This window comes from Myxine glutinosa, chromosome 5 (genome assembly GCF_964187855.1).
Source record: "Myxine glutinosa chromosome 5, kmMyxGlut1.1, whole genome shotgun sequence".
Lineage (NCBI taxonomy): Eukaryota > Metazoa > Chordata > Myxini > Myxiniformes > Myxinidae > Myxine > Myxine glutinosa.
In genome coordinates, this window is record NC_136265.1 from 6,018,536 (window position 1) to 6,032,830 (window position 14,295).

A 14,295-nucleotide genomic window follows, 5' to 3' on the forward strand; every position below is an offset into this window, starting at 1 on the left:
TATAACATGTTAGATCAGATCATTGAAAGGATCAGAACATGCATGACATTATAACATGCTAGATCAGACTATACATGACATTATAACATGTTAGATCAGGTCATTGAAAGGATCAGACTATACATGACATTATAACATGTTCGATCAGGTCATTGAAAGTATCAGAACATGCATGACATTACAACATGTTAGATCAGACTATACATGACATTATAACATGTTAGATCAGGTCATTGAAAGGATCAGACTATACATGACATTATAACATGTTAGATCAGACTATACATGACATTATAACATGTTAGATCAGATCATTGAAAGGATCAGACTATACAAGACATTATAACATGTTAGATCAGGTCATTGAAAGGATCAGACTATACATGACATTATAACATGTTAGATCAGGTCATTGAAAGGATCAGACTATACATGACATTATAACATGTTAGATCAGGTCATTGAAAGGATCAGACTATACATGACATTATAACATGTTAGATCAGGTCATTGAAAGGATCAGACTATACATGACATTATAACATGTTAGATCAGGTCATTGAAAGGATCAGACTATACATGACATTATAACATGTTAGATCAGGTCATTGAAAGGATCAGACTATACATGACATTATAACATGTTAGATCAGACTATACATGACATTATAACATGTTAGATCAGGTCATTGAAAGGAGCAGAATATGCATGACATTATAACATGTTAGATCAGATCATTGAAAGGATCAGAACATGCATGACATTATAACATGTTAGATCAGACTATACATGACATTATAACATGTTAGATCAGGTCATTGAAAGGATCAGACTATACATGACATTATAACATGTTAGATCAGGTCATTGAAAGTATCAGAACATGCATGACATTACAACATGTTCGATCAGACTATACATGACATTATAACATGTTAGATCAGGTCATTGAAAGGATCAGACTATACATGACATTATAACATGTTAGATCAGGTCATTGAAAGGATCAGACTATACAAGACATTATAACATGTTAGATCAGGTCATTGAAAGGATCAGACTATACATGACATTATAACATGTTAGATCAGGTCATTGAAAGGATCAGACTATACATGACATTATAACATGTTAGATCAGGTCATTGAAAGGATCAGACTATACATGACATTATAACATGTTAGATCAGGTCATTGAAAGGATCAGACTATACATGACATTATAACATGTTAGATCAGGTCATTGAAAGGATCAGACTATACATGACATTATAACATGTTAGATCAGGTCATTGAAAGGATCAGACTATACATGACATTATAACATGTTAGATCAGACTATACATGACATTATAACATGTTAGATCAGGTCATTGAAAGGAGCAGAATATGCATGACATTATAACATGTTAGATCAGATCATTGAAAGGATCAGAACATGCATGACATTATAACATGTTAGATCAGACTATACATGACATTATAACATGTTAGATCAGGTCATTGAAAGGATCAGACTATACATGACATTATAACATGTTAGATCAGGTCATTGAAAGTATCAGAACATGCATGACATTACAACATGTTCGATCAGACTATACATGACATTATAACATGTTAGATCAGGTCATTGAAAGGATCAGACTATACATGACATTATAACATGTTAGATCAGGTCATTGAAAGGATCAGACTATACAAGACATTATAACATGTTAGATCAGGTCATTGAAAGGATCAGACTATACATGACATTATAACATGTTAGATCAGGTCATTGAAAGGATCAGACTATACATGACATTATAACATGTTCGATCAGGTCATTGAAAGGATCAGACTATACATGACATTATAACATGTTAGATCAGGTCATTGAAAGGATCAGACTATACATGACATTATAACATGTTAGATCAGACTATACATGACATTATAACATGTTAGATCAGGTCATTGAAAGGATCAGACTATACATGACATTATAACATGTTAGATCAGGTCATTGAAAGGATCAGACTATACATGACATTATAACATGTTGGATCAGACTATACATGACATTATAACATGTTAGATCAGGTCATTGAAAGGATCAGAACATGCATGACATTATAACACGTTAGATCAGACTATACATGACATTATAACATGTTAGATCAGGTCATTGAAAGGATCAGACTATACATGACATTATAACATGTTAGATCAGGTCATTGAAAGGATCAGACTGCACATGACATTAGAACATGTTAGATCAGGTCATTGAAAGGATCAGACTATACATGACATTACATGTTAGATCAGGTCATTGAAAGGATCAGACTTTACATGACATTATAACATGATATATCAGACTATACATGACATTATAACATGTTAGATCAGCTCATTGAAAGGATCAGACTATACATGACATTATAACATGTTAGATCAGCTCATTGAAAGGATCAGACTATACATTACATTATAACATGTTAGATCAGCTCATTGAAAGGATCAGACTATACATGACATTATAACATGTTAGATCAGACTATACATGACATTATAACATGTTATATCAGGTCATTGAAAGGATCAGAACACGCATGACATTATAACATGTAAGATCAGACTATACATGACATTATAATATGTTATATCAGACTATACATGACATTATAACATGTTAGATCAGAGTATACATGACATTATAACATGTTAGATCAGACTATACATGACATTATAACATGTTAGATCATGTCATTGAAAGGATCAGAACATGCATGACATAACATGTTAGATCAGACTATACATGACATTATAACATGTTATATCAGGTCATTGAAAGGATCAGACTATACATGACATTATAACATGTTCGATCAGCTCATTGAAAGGATCAGACTATACATGACATTATAACATGTTAGATCAGGTCATTGAAAGGATCAGACTTTACATGATACTTTTTGGTACCGTACGTATATGATGCTTTTATCTAATTATTTTGATTTTTTTAGGTATTTTATGATTGGGATGTTATTGAATGAAAATGGAGGTAAATGTGCCTTTGTGGTCTCCAAGGTGCGTTTAGTGCAAACAAAATCGACGAGGGACACGTCAAATGGTATTTACATCAATTTAAATGGGGAAATCGTTTCCAACAACGTAATTTCCTCCAACATCTAACTTCTTAGAGACACATTAATGACGTTGCTGGACAATTTGCTGTCGTCCAACCATAAGACTAAGCAGTCTCAAGCTCTGGTGGTAGCGTGTCCATGGGAATGATTTTTTTTTTTCACAAATGCGATTGTCGAGAGTTCGGTACCTACAGTTAAGAGGAAATAGTTTCATACAAGTCGAAGGACAAACATCAAATACACATTTTATTTTTATTTTTTTTGTATACAAGGTCGAGGCTCGTGTAAGAGCTAATATTAATCACAAAAAAAGAAAAACTGACACATAAAACATATGATAAAGGGAGCGGGAGACAAGATGGGGAGAGAGGGGGAAGCACACACGTACAACAGTGGAGAACAGGGACATCAGGAGATCTGTGGGAGGGAGAGGGTTTGGGGGAGGTGGGAGAGGTATAAAACATATGGACACTGCTCGGACTTCCAGGAAAGAAGTTGGAATTTCAAAAAAGTGGATCTGGGGTGAATTAACGGGGTAGAAAAGGTCAAGGTTTTGGATGGGGGAAGATAAGAGATGGTGGTGAGCAGCTGTTTTAAAGACCTGGAGGAGGAGTGGGATTGAAGGGAGTGGGGGAGTTTGTTCCAGAGGCGGGAGAAAAGAGGAATGAAGGAGTGAAGGTGAGCAGAGAGTCTTGATTTTGGCAGTTTAACCATCAGAGGGTGGCTGGCAGATCTTGTGCGACCTGTAGGAATATTTGGGGGACAGAGTACAGACAGAGCTGGGGGAGCAAGGCCGGAGAGGAGTCGGTAGAAGACATGGAGACACAAAACCTTCCTGTATTTCAGGGTGGGTCACAACGAAGTGATCGGTCACTGCGGGGTTGGAATGGAGTGGCCTGGCCTCGGGCGAGAGCACTGGAACGAGATGCTGGCATACCCACGACACCCCGTCGCACGCTGGCACACTCTGCAGGAGGTACGAATACCAGTTCCCATCCGTTCAGGACCGTTACCTCCTCTACCGATGGTTTACACTTTGCTTTCACGTGTTCTCCCATTCCCCTGTGCACCTCTTACCCACATAGTGGACTGGACGGACATCAAGCACCGAGAGCCCCCGGGCTCTGCCTCATGGAAAGATCACAAAAATCCCATAACCACCTCACACCCCCAACTTGTTCCCAAGAGGTTTTATAAACCTCTCAAACTCTTCTGGTCTTCCTTCTTATCGTCTCCTTTCTTATTTTATAGTCTCGCTCAAACCCCCCTGGTTTCCCTTCTTATTCGCTGTTGTGATATTTTTTTCCCAGTGACCTCACCTCGATTCCATGAGTACTACCCTCCCTTCAATAAATCATTGTAGACTTCTTTGGGATCATTGTCTGGATACGTGTCTGTTCATCAAGTTCTGTGTTACGCTTTTATGTGAAGGAATCCCTACCTTTCACATCTACACATCGTAAGACAATTGGGAAAGGGATCTCAATACCAGGAGACATTTCATGAATCAGCAGCTGTGTCTCTTTGTGGACCCAATGGTGGATGAGGTTTACACACGAAAGACTATCATATGTGATTTAAGGTGTGGGAATGTTTGCTTAAACATACAATTGATGAAATATTGTGTCGGCATGAGCAGCACCAACCCCCCTTCTGTGGTACCTGTGGTTGTTGTAAATGTCACATCTGCATACATCCATGGTGACTAAGGTCCTCATGGTCATCTGTTTATGGTCATGTGGGGAGCTATTTAATGCAGCCTGCCATGTTATTCCATGAATCCGGTATTACCTTCATCGCCAGCCTCCTCATTAATGCCAATAACCCCCTCCCACTCCTTGCATTGTCATTACCTCCAGCACCGAAGGTGGGCGGAGGTTGTGTATTCACCCCAAAGGTGGGCGGAGGGATGCTCTCCACTGAGTGCCATTTTAGTTTCTCATGAGTCCACGCCACTCCGGGAGTTAGACCGTCGCTTCAAGGGACAGCTGGAACACAGAGGACTCGGTGGTACTGTGGAGTATGGTCCATCCTCGAGTTTTAAAAGTCAGCGAGTCAGTTCCCCCGGACAGCAAGTCAATGGTTGGAGCCAGACGTGTCAAGTCAGCTTTAGATAGTTGGAACTGACGGTAAAGCTTGGAGCTCAGAGACAGACGGCAACCATGCCAGCATCAGCAACACAATGGCTGCCCAGGTATGGGCTCCGAACAAGCTCATCCATTCTACCCAGGAGCACTTAAGTTCCGACTGTGTGGTTACGTGCAATCATCACTCTGCCAGTGACATGTCTTTGCTCTTCCCTTATCACTGTCACTTTCTTACTTTGCATTCTCTGCCATTAAAAGACCTTTATTTTGATCATCGTTGACTTGTGAAGAGTGTGTTGTGCGTGTCTCCACATTGAGGCTCCATGCCTTAATGTCATTCGTGATGCAGTATTTATTAAATAGTACTGTCCTTGGAATTGTATTATCAGTTTCATGATCATCATTGTCAACAAATAGTTAATTAAAAGCGAGAGAACCATCTTATCTCTGCCATTTAAGTGGAGGAAGCTGTTAGGTAACAACAGCCATCAAATCAAGTTGGGTTATTGGTGACGAAGTGAGATGTCCGATGTCCGCAGAAACGAAAGACACCGCACCAAGAATACAAGCCGTTTAATGGTAACTACACATGTGGGAGAAGGACATCAGCTCGAATCTGACTCAATCCCTTCTCAAATACAATTCCCAGTGAGCTTCAATTATATACAAGCAGGCAAGGTCCATCGCAGTGGAGATAAGAATAAGCAAGTACGTTTCCCTCCAAGAACACGCCACGCACCCAGTGCCACGCATACAATGTTGAAGGTCAGATTCCAGCACGGGGCGGCCTGTTCTCCTGAAAAACCCACAATGTGGTTTAAAATCTCAGATAAGCAGAGAGAAACACAGACCAGCTTTGTGGTCAGAACAGCAAATGCAAGAGAATAAGATCACAGAGCATGAGATATGCATTCTCAGCCTCTTCAGAGAACTAATGAGAAAAGGTTTGATAAAGCAACCATCAGCTCCCACATTCCCTTCTCCTGTTCGAATATTAATCTATAATATGAAAGAACAACAATTTTGTGGAACTTTATTAACGTTTCGATCCGCAACGAAGACGGCTGGTTCAGTGAAGATGTGCCCCACTGGGGGGCCCATCACCTTCCCCACAGGACTGGCTCCCTCCACCTCCCACAATCCTTGCTGATCTTCCAGTTAATCGAGCTCCATTTTCATGAGGGCTTGAATGTGTTGTTCCTCTGAGGAAAATATGAGGTCGTTAATTTCTTGCAATATTCGCTCTTGCTTTGGCATAAAAGGTGTGAAAATCAAAGAAAAAGAGAGAAACGCCCCTTGTGTCGGGATCGTCCGTGAATGAGGACTCCTCAGAATCCGGAGTGACGGGTGGATCAGCCAGTTCCCTGTCCTCGTCCTCGCTCTCGTTCATCTCCAGTTGGGCCATTTCGTGCTGAAGAGCTAGAAAATAACCTCTCCATGCACATCTGAAAGAGATGCTTCGTTTATATCAACACAGCTAAGACTAGTCCCACTATTATGGTGAGACCCCACAAAACCCAGGACAAATATGGTGCACCTAAACCTGCTTAAACCATCCTAAAAACCAATTTGTTATGCCCAAGTCTTCCCGCAATCGCCCTTCTAGTCCGATGTCTTGAGTTTGGTATATCATCCAGTATCAAGATTTCCGGTACCACTGAGCCTAAATAGCAGACTCCCTTCCCGTTATCAAATAAATAGGGGTAAGCTTTATCTCCGCAAACAAACATTGTCCCATGTGGAGAAATCATACGATTTGAAGGACATCTCATGCCCTCTTAATTACCAATTACGACAACGACTTAACTCCTTAATGTCATTAGTGTTGCAGTATTTATTAAATAGTACTGTCCTTGGAATTGTGTTATCAGATTAATGATCATCACTGTCAATAAATAGTTAATTAAAAGCGAGAGAACCATCTTATCTCTGCCATTTAAGTGGAGGAAGCTGTTAGGTAACAACAGCCATCAAATCAGGTTGGGTTATTGGGTTACGCAAGTGGCCCACCCAGCAGTCGATTTGGCCAATCACACTGTCCAGTTGTCAGCTAGGTTTCGGAGGGCTGACTCCTTTCCCTTCCAAATTGCCCACATACCCTAGGGTCAGGGAATGTTTGCCCCTTTGGTGTGGATACAACTATGGATGATAACTGAACTGATCTACACCGACTGTGAACCTTGAACCGCCCACAGATCTTGGAAAGGAATACGAAACTTAACTTGCGTAAGCAAATGAGATGCGCAACATGGAATGTTCTTACCCTCCAACAAAATGGCACAATTCCTCTAAGTTACCGAGAACTCTCTTCCTTGAAGATTATTTCAGCCGGTATTTAGAAGATGACTCTCTTCGATTCAAATGAGACACTGAGTGAGGGGTATTATCACCTCTGATCTGGCAGAACCGACGGTATCCACTGGGCAGGAGTAGCCCAAGCCCTGGACCCAACAACAAGAAAGGACCTCACCCAATGGAATAAGCCTGGTGCTGGCTTAGCGGTTAGGGTGCCGGCTTGGGATCCTAGGATCCCGAGTTTGAATCCTGGTCGATCGTTGAATTAACGCCGGGGGGTTGACTCAGCCTGTCATCCTTCCGAGGTTAGCAAATCGAGTACCAGCTTGCTGGGATGAATGAGCCGTTCGGGTATCCTGTGTCGGAGTGGCGACCCATCCAGGATTGTGCCCAATAGCCAAGGAAACTGCTTTGGCAGCCCTATGCATCGTCACTGTGCAAAAAGGAATGGTCATCATCATCCCTTGTCAATTTTGTAAGTCAGGACGGTCTCTTGACTGCCACTGGTAACATGTAGCCCAGTGCTACCTGCCAAATGGTCCAGTAGTCAGCGACTAAACCGACTACCCTCACTGGCTTGCCAGTGGGGAGGGTGACTGGGACACCCTGCAGGACGAAAAACAATACCTGTTAAAGCGCAGATGAGTACCCTTCGGGAGCCAACAGCCATCCAGTAAGGAGATAGTGTCTCCTGAAAAACACTCATCTGGTTGGACCAGTTTTTTAGGTAGTAGGTTGTAGACAGCAACCGCCCAGGGTTGTACTACTGTTCAGACTTAGGAGCATTAAAAGTGGTGCCCGGAACCATCTTGCACTCTCCGTGTCAGGATTGATGGTCTTACTTTCTCACTCAAACTACAGCTACAACCTCTCTTTTCAACTAGCTTCAACTAGGCTAGCTTCAACCTCTCTTTCTTACAAAAAATCATCGTACACTTTTCTTACTCATTTTCACTCACCTCTACATTCTTTCTCTCTATTATTTTTCTTTCCTCTCATTTCCTCAGAAACGTCCAATTAAATTTAGAAGTTCGAAAAATTCATGGAATCTACAAAGTAATTTTAAAAAGCCTACAAACTTCACAGCTTTCTTTGACTATCTTAATTCCTGCCATGAGGCCATGCCATCCGAACATCCTCGAGCAGAATTCCTCTATTTAGGAGACTTCGATGTACACCACAGAGAGTGGTTGAAATCATCCCACACGGATGTCGGGGGAGTTGAAGTTCTTTCATTTTCCATTCTCGATGATTTGGAACAAATCATCACCCACTCCACCCATATCCCAGATCGTCATGACCACTCTTCCAATGCTTTGTTTTCGTTATTCACCTCCAATTCGTTGCGTTACAGCTACACAATTTCACCTCTAATTGTTTTTTCTGACCACAATCGTGTGAACATCACTTTACTTACCACCACTCCTTCGGCAACTGCTCCGACTATACGCCAGTATTGGCATTTCAATCGCGATGACTGGACTGGTTTACGAAACTTTTTTTCTGGGTTTCCCTGGAAAGACTACTTCCTCTCCTCGGGCGCTGCCTCTATCTCTGCTGAACGTATAGCTGAACGTATTGTTGCAGGAATGGAGGCTGATATCCCCTTCTCTTTCAAGTCTATCTCTCCTTTGAGATAGCATTGAAAGCTCCATAATTACACCATGTGATACAATAAACCTACTAGGTATTACCCTAACATCAAATTTATCCTGGAATCCACACATTGCACAAATAGCTACGTCTGCCTCGAATAAACTAGGAGTCCTGTTCAGATGTCGAAGATTATTTTTCTCTCAACAGTTGCTTCAACTATATAAAGGATTGATTCGTCCTTGTATAGAGAACTGCTCTCACATCTGGGGAGGTTCCAGCTCCACATACTTACTGGACAGAATTGAATCCAAAATAATCCGACTTGTCAACTCACCCAATCTGACCTCAAAACTTGACCCTCTCGAATTACACCACAAAGTTGGCTCTTTCTCTTTTCTACAGATATTACTTTGGTTTCTGTTCCCAAGAACTTGCTGCTTGTGTACCTCCTCCATTAGCGAGACCACGGAATACTCGACAAGCCACTACATCTCATGATTATTGCATGGCCATTGGCAACTCAAGGGTGGGCCGTTACGTTATGATGTTTGTTTCTTCCCCTCCACTGCCAAACAATGGAACTCTTTGCCTTCCCATATATTTCCATCATCGTGGACACATGGATTGCTACACACCCACTGAACTGGATGATGAAGCTACAAAGAACAACTTGTGACTCTTTTGCATCTGAACTTTCTTGGACAAACTGTCATGATCTACGAATTGTACTGGGCACCAGGGGGTTTTAACGCTACCATTGCACCAACCGCATAGCCAGAAATGGTATCATTGGCCCTGTTTATTGAAGCACTGCAAATGACAATGGCACCAACCAACTTGCCTTGTGCGTGTTACGTGATGTTCTCGTTGGAAGCTCTTGGTTTCAAAGACTGATCTACCAGTATACCTGGTATAGTGATGACGGATTCATCCTCAAGTCCTGATCTTGGCCCGATGGTACTCAAATATGCAACGCCGCAGGGTTTACAAAAGTGCTGAGATTGGTTCGTCTGACCATCGACTCCTGTAATTCTCTCTCCGCCACAAAGCAAGATCCTGCTCATTCCCCCGACTCCCCCCAAAAAGACCCCAAACTATCCAGACAGATTTAAAGTGAGGTAACTGCCACTGCCTAAAACACAGTTGGAAACCATGCTGTGTAAAACCAAAAAAACATGGATCTCCCAGACTCCTCTCAGCATTATTGAAGCGAGAAGGGTGGTTCGACCGAGAGGTGATCGCGGTAAAAGAAAACCGACTCGTGATCAAGATCGAGCACTTCAGCAGGATATCTCAACCTATTGGAATACGAAGGTGGAACCCTCAAGGCTGCAGCTGTTGCTCACGACCTGCACACCATCTCCAGCAAAGATAGTTCTTGCCACTGCCACACCAGAGATCAATTTAATATGGTAAAAGACACAAATGGATCAAAGCTGATAGATATTCAGGACTGCTTGAACAGATGGCAAGTGACAACAACATTTCTCTCACCTCCATCAGCCCACACGGCATGCAAGCCACTACTAGCAATACTGTGAGTGATCCACATTGTAAAATCAGCTCGCAACTCCCTGCGAGGTAAAATCCATCATCAAAAGGTTGAAAAACGATGGGCACCTGGCACCTATGCTATCACTGCTGAACCGATTAAAAATGGTGGCGATGTAGGTGTCAAATGGCTCGTTATACCCATTGATTACAGCCGAGGAATAATCCTTACATTTTTGGAAATGGAAGGGAGACTCCTCTCTATTCCTGGAAAGCGCTTCACACTAGGCCTAAGAACCCGAATCCAGCCTGTGCTCCAAAAATCCCGACACCTCAAATAAGCAGGTTTCTCTCCTGGTGGAAGCTCCACCGAGCAGACCTTTGCCATCCGCCAACTGATTGAAAAGACCACGAAGCTCAATCGGCACTTATTCAATGCATTTACCGTCCCCCGTCGCACCGCGGAGCGAAAGGGGGACTATGGTTTTCCCCTCCGTCCGTCCATGCGTGCGTGCGTAAGCGAAGGACCGCATTCAAATTTGGTGTGTGGGTGCAACCCACGTCAAAATCCAAGATGGCCGCCGCCATGTATGTCTGATGCCATGTATGCCTGAACCTTGTGAGTGGAATATCTTGAAAAATAAGCGAAGTACCAACTTCTAATCTGGTGTGTGGGTGTATCTAGGCACAAGGAAGAACGCTGTTTAAAATTGGGTCGCCACGTCAAAATCCAAGATGGCCGCCATCATATATATGTCTGAACCTTGTGAGCGAAATATCTTGAAATATAAGTGAAGTACCAACTTCTAATCTGGTGTGTGGGTGTATCTAGGCATAAGGAAGAACCCTATTGAAAATTGGGTCGCCACGTCAAAATCCAAGATGGCCGCCACCATATATATGTCTGAACCTTGTGAGCGAAATATCTTGAAAAATAAGCGAAGTACCAACTTCTAATCTGGTGTGTGGGTGTATCTAGGCATAAGGAAGAACGCTATTGAAAATTGGGTCGCCACGTCAAAATCCAAGATGGCCGCCTCCATGTATGCCTGAACCTTGTGAGCGAAATATATTATAGCATGCTTTCTGCGTCTTCCACTTTGTCAACTCACATCACTTCCCCGACGGGGGACCGAGGCGTAACGCTTGTTGACTTCAAAGTTGCCTTCAATTCTGCTGGCGAAGCAAGAGTCTGTTTGGAAACTCCTCAATTTGTGGTGCCATACATGATCTGCTCGAACAAGTCAAATCATTATGCAGTAGCTTGGAGGGGAGCTTTTGGCTTAACTTGCCATACAGTCAGGAGTGTGCCAGGGTTGTGTCCTTGCAGCCGAGTTATTTAACAGTGTCATCGACCATTCGACGCTCCACCATATCAACAGATTGTGGCTTACACCTTGGCTAGCTAAGACTCACCGATATTCACTATGTGGATGACATAATTTGTGCAAAATGCCCACTCACTCTGAAGGTCTGAAGGTGAATATCAGAAGGTCTGAAGGTGATGGCAAGTGGTAAAGCATGTGGTGAGGTGGAAAGAACTGGGAAGTGGCTGTGTACTGTGTGCAGGAAGGGTGTCGGAGTGAATTCCATTCAATGTACAATGTGCGCTGAGTGGGTTCATCAAAAATGTAGTGGTCCTAGAGGGTCATTAACCAGTGTGGCAGCTACATTCAAGTGTAAGGTGTGCACAGAGGGAGCTGCAGATGGAGGAAATGTTGAGTTGGAACTTGGAGATGGCGTGAAGCTAGAAGGTGTGAAAACATTTTGTTACCGAGGAGACATGCTGAATGTAGAAGGTGGATCAGACTCGGCAACGGTTGCTCGAGTGAGATGTGCATGGAAAGGTTTCGGGAACTGAGTGGCGTGCTGACGAGGAGGGGAGTGTCCTTGAAGCTGAAGGGAAAGGTGTATGCTGCAATGCTGCATGTGTGAGAAGTGTTTTGATTTATGGGAGCGAGACACGGGTAATGAACGTAGAGCAGCAACGAAGGCTGGAAAGGGTGGAAATGCAAATGGTTCGGTGGATGTGCGGAGTATCGTTGAGAGAAAATGAAATGAATGAATGATCGTTTTAAGGCCATTTTCCCCGCTAGAGCGGTGGTTAGCCTTGCGGGCCCCATGACCTCATGGTCCCCTTTTTGAGGCAGTTTTTTTTATGGCCGGATGCCCTTCCTGACACCAACCCTTAGTCACCTCTTACGATGAGCAGGGATACGGTGTACCTATTCTAAACCGGGGTACACACCGGGATCATTCATCCCAGCAAGATGGTACTCAATTTGCCGACCTCGGAAGGATGACAGGCTGAGTCAACCCCCCTGGTGTTAATTCAGCGATCGACCGGGATTCAAACTCAGGATCCTAGGATCCCAAGCTGGCACCCCAACCGCTAAGCCAACACCAGGCTCGTTGAGAGAGAGGAAGACAAATTATGAATTGCGAAAGATGATGCATGTTGCTAACCCCCGCTCTAGCAGGGAAAATGGCCTTTAAAATGCATGTTGTTGTTGAAAGATGATGGGAATAGAGCCTGTGATTGATGCTGTGAAGAGAAACAGTTTGAGATGGTTTGGTCATGTGTTGAGGAAGGATGAAAGTGACTGGTTGAGAAGAGTGATGGAAATGAATGTTGAAGGAAGGAGAGGACGGGGAAGACCGAGAAAGACTTGGCTGAAGATGGTGGAAGAAGAAATGTGATCAAGGGGGTTAACAAGGAGAGATGCAGAAAATAGGGCAAAATGGAGAAGATTGTCATGGGGACCGCAAGGCTAACCCCCGCTCTAGCAGGGAAAATGGCCTTAAAATGCATGTTGTTGTTGTTGTTGCCCACTCACCCTGAAACAGAGCCTCCTTGCCCTACAGCCACATATGGCTGTGTATCAACTGGAGCAAGACCAAGCTAATGGCAATAACACCCGCCAACACCAATTCACCCCCATCTTGGTCATATCCGGCAAAGTGGTCGAATTTGTCAACAAGTTGACAACTTGGATCAGTCATTGACAAATCCCGCCCTCGTCCCATGACATCACTTCCCATATCACGAAAGCAGCTGCAGCACTAAACCATCTCTCAGGACCACTTTCCAAGAAGTGACAAATCCAAAAGAACACCAAACTGAAGTTGTATCAGCCATTGATAATATCTGTTATACATGTCCAAACAACAAATGTACGCACCCTCGATGCCTTCGACATGTGACGTCTCGGACATCTCGAGAGTGCGCGGAGTTTCCAAAATATCAAGACTAATCACATCCGCCAAAGGATACAACCTGTTGCCGAGTTTCTCCATCGCCAGTGCCATCTTATGCCACCTCACAATTCTTCAACTTCAATCCCTATCAAGCAGGATGACGTAGACCCAGGGGACGACCCTAAACAAGGTGGCTCAACTCAATCAAACAGGACTTGCAGATAGTGAACATCAGAACTATCATGGCCTCCTTCCTCAAAGACAGAACAAGCTGAATGTTCATTTTAAGGCCATTTTCTCCGCTAGAGCAGAGGTTAGCCTTGCGGGCCCCATGAGAATAATGGTTCCCTGTTTGAGGCAATGTTTTTATGGTCGGACGCCCTTCCTGACGCCAACCCTGAGTCGCCTCTTACGATGCACAGGGATACAGTGTACCTATTCTAAATCGGGGTACACACCAGGATCATTCATCTCAGCAAGCTGGTACTCAATTTGCC

General features: G+C 43.2%; 2 protein-coding genes across 3 annotated transcripts in view; one reads left to right on the forward strand and one right to left on the reverse strand.

Moving 5' to 3' along the window:
* Positions 1-4,494, forward strand: part of LOC137428756 (synaptotagmin-6-like) — a 126,121-nt gene extending 121,627 nt beyond the window's left edge. The window contains exon 8 of the mRNA XM_078777246.1: positions 3,978-4,494. Coding sequence (XP_078633372.1) covers positions 3,978-4,494 — 517 coding nt within the window. The remainder of the gene's footprint in view (positions 1-3,977) is intronic.
* Positions 4,495-5,776: 1,282 nt separating this feature from the next.
* LOC137428011 (pyruvate dehydrogenase protein X component, mitochondrial) overlaps positions 5,777-14,295 on the reverse strand; it is a 75,921-nt gene continuing 67,402 nt past the window's right edge. For both annotated transcript variants that reach the window (XM_078777536.1, XM_068117908.2), the window contains exon 9: positions 5,777-6,663. In XM_078777536.1, the coding sequence (XP_078633662.1) occupies position 6,663 (1 nt within the window). In that variant the 3' untranslated portion in view covers positions 5,777-6,662. The remainder of the gene's footprint in view (positions 6,664-14,295) is intronic.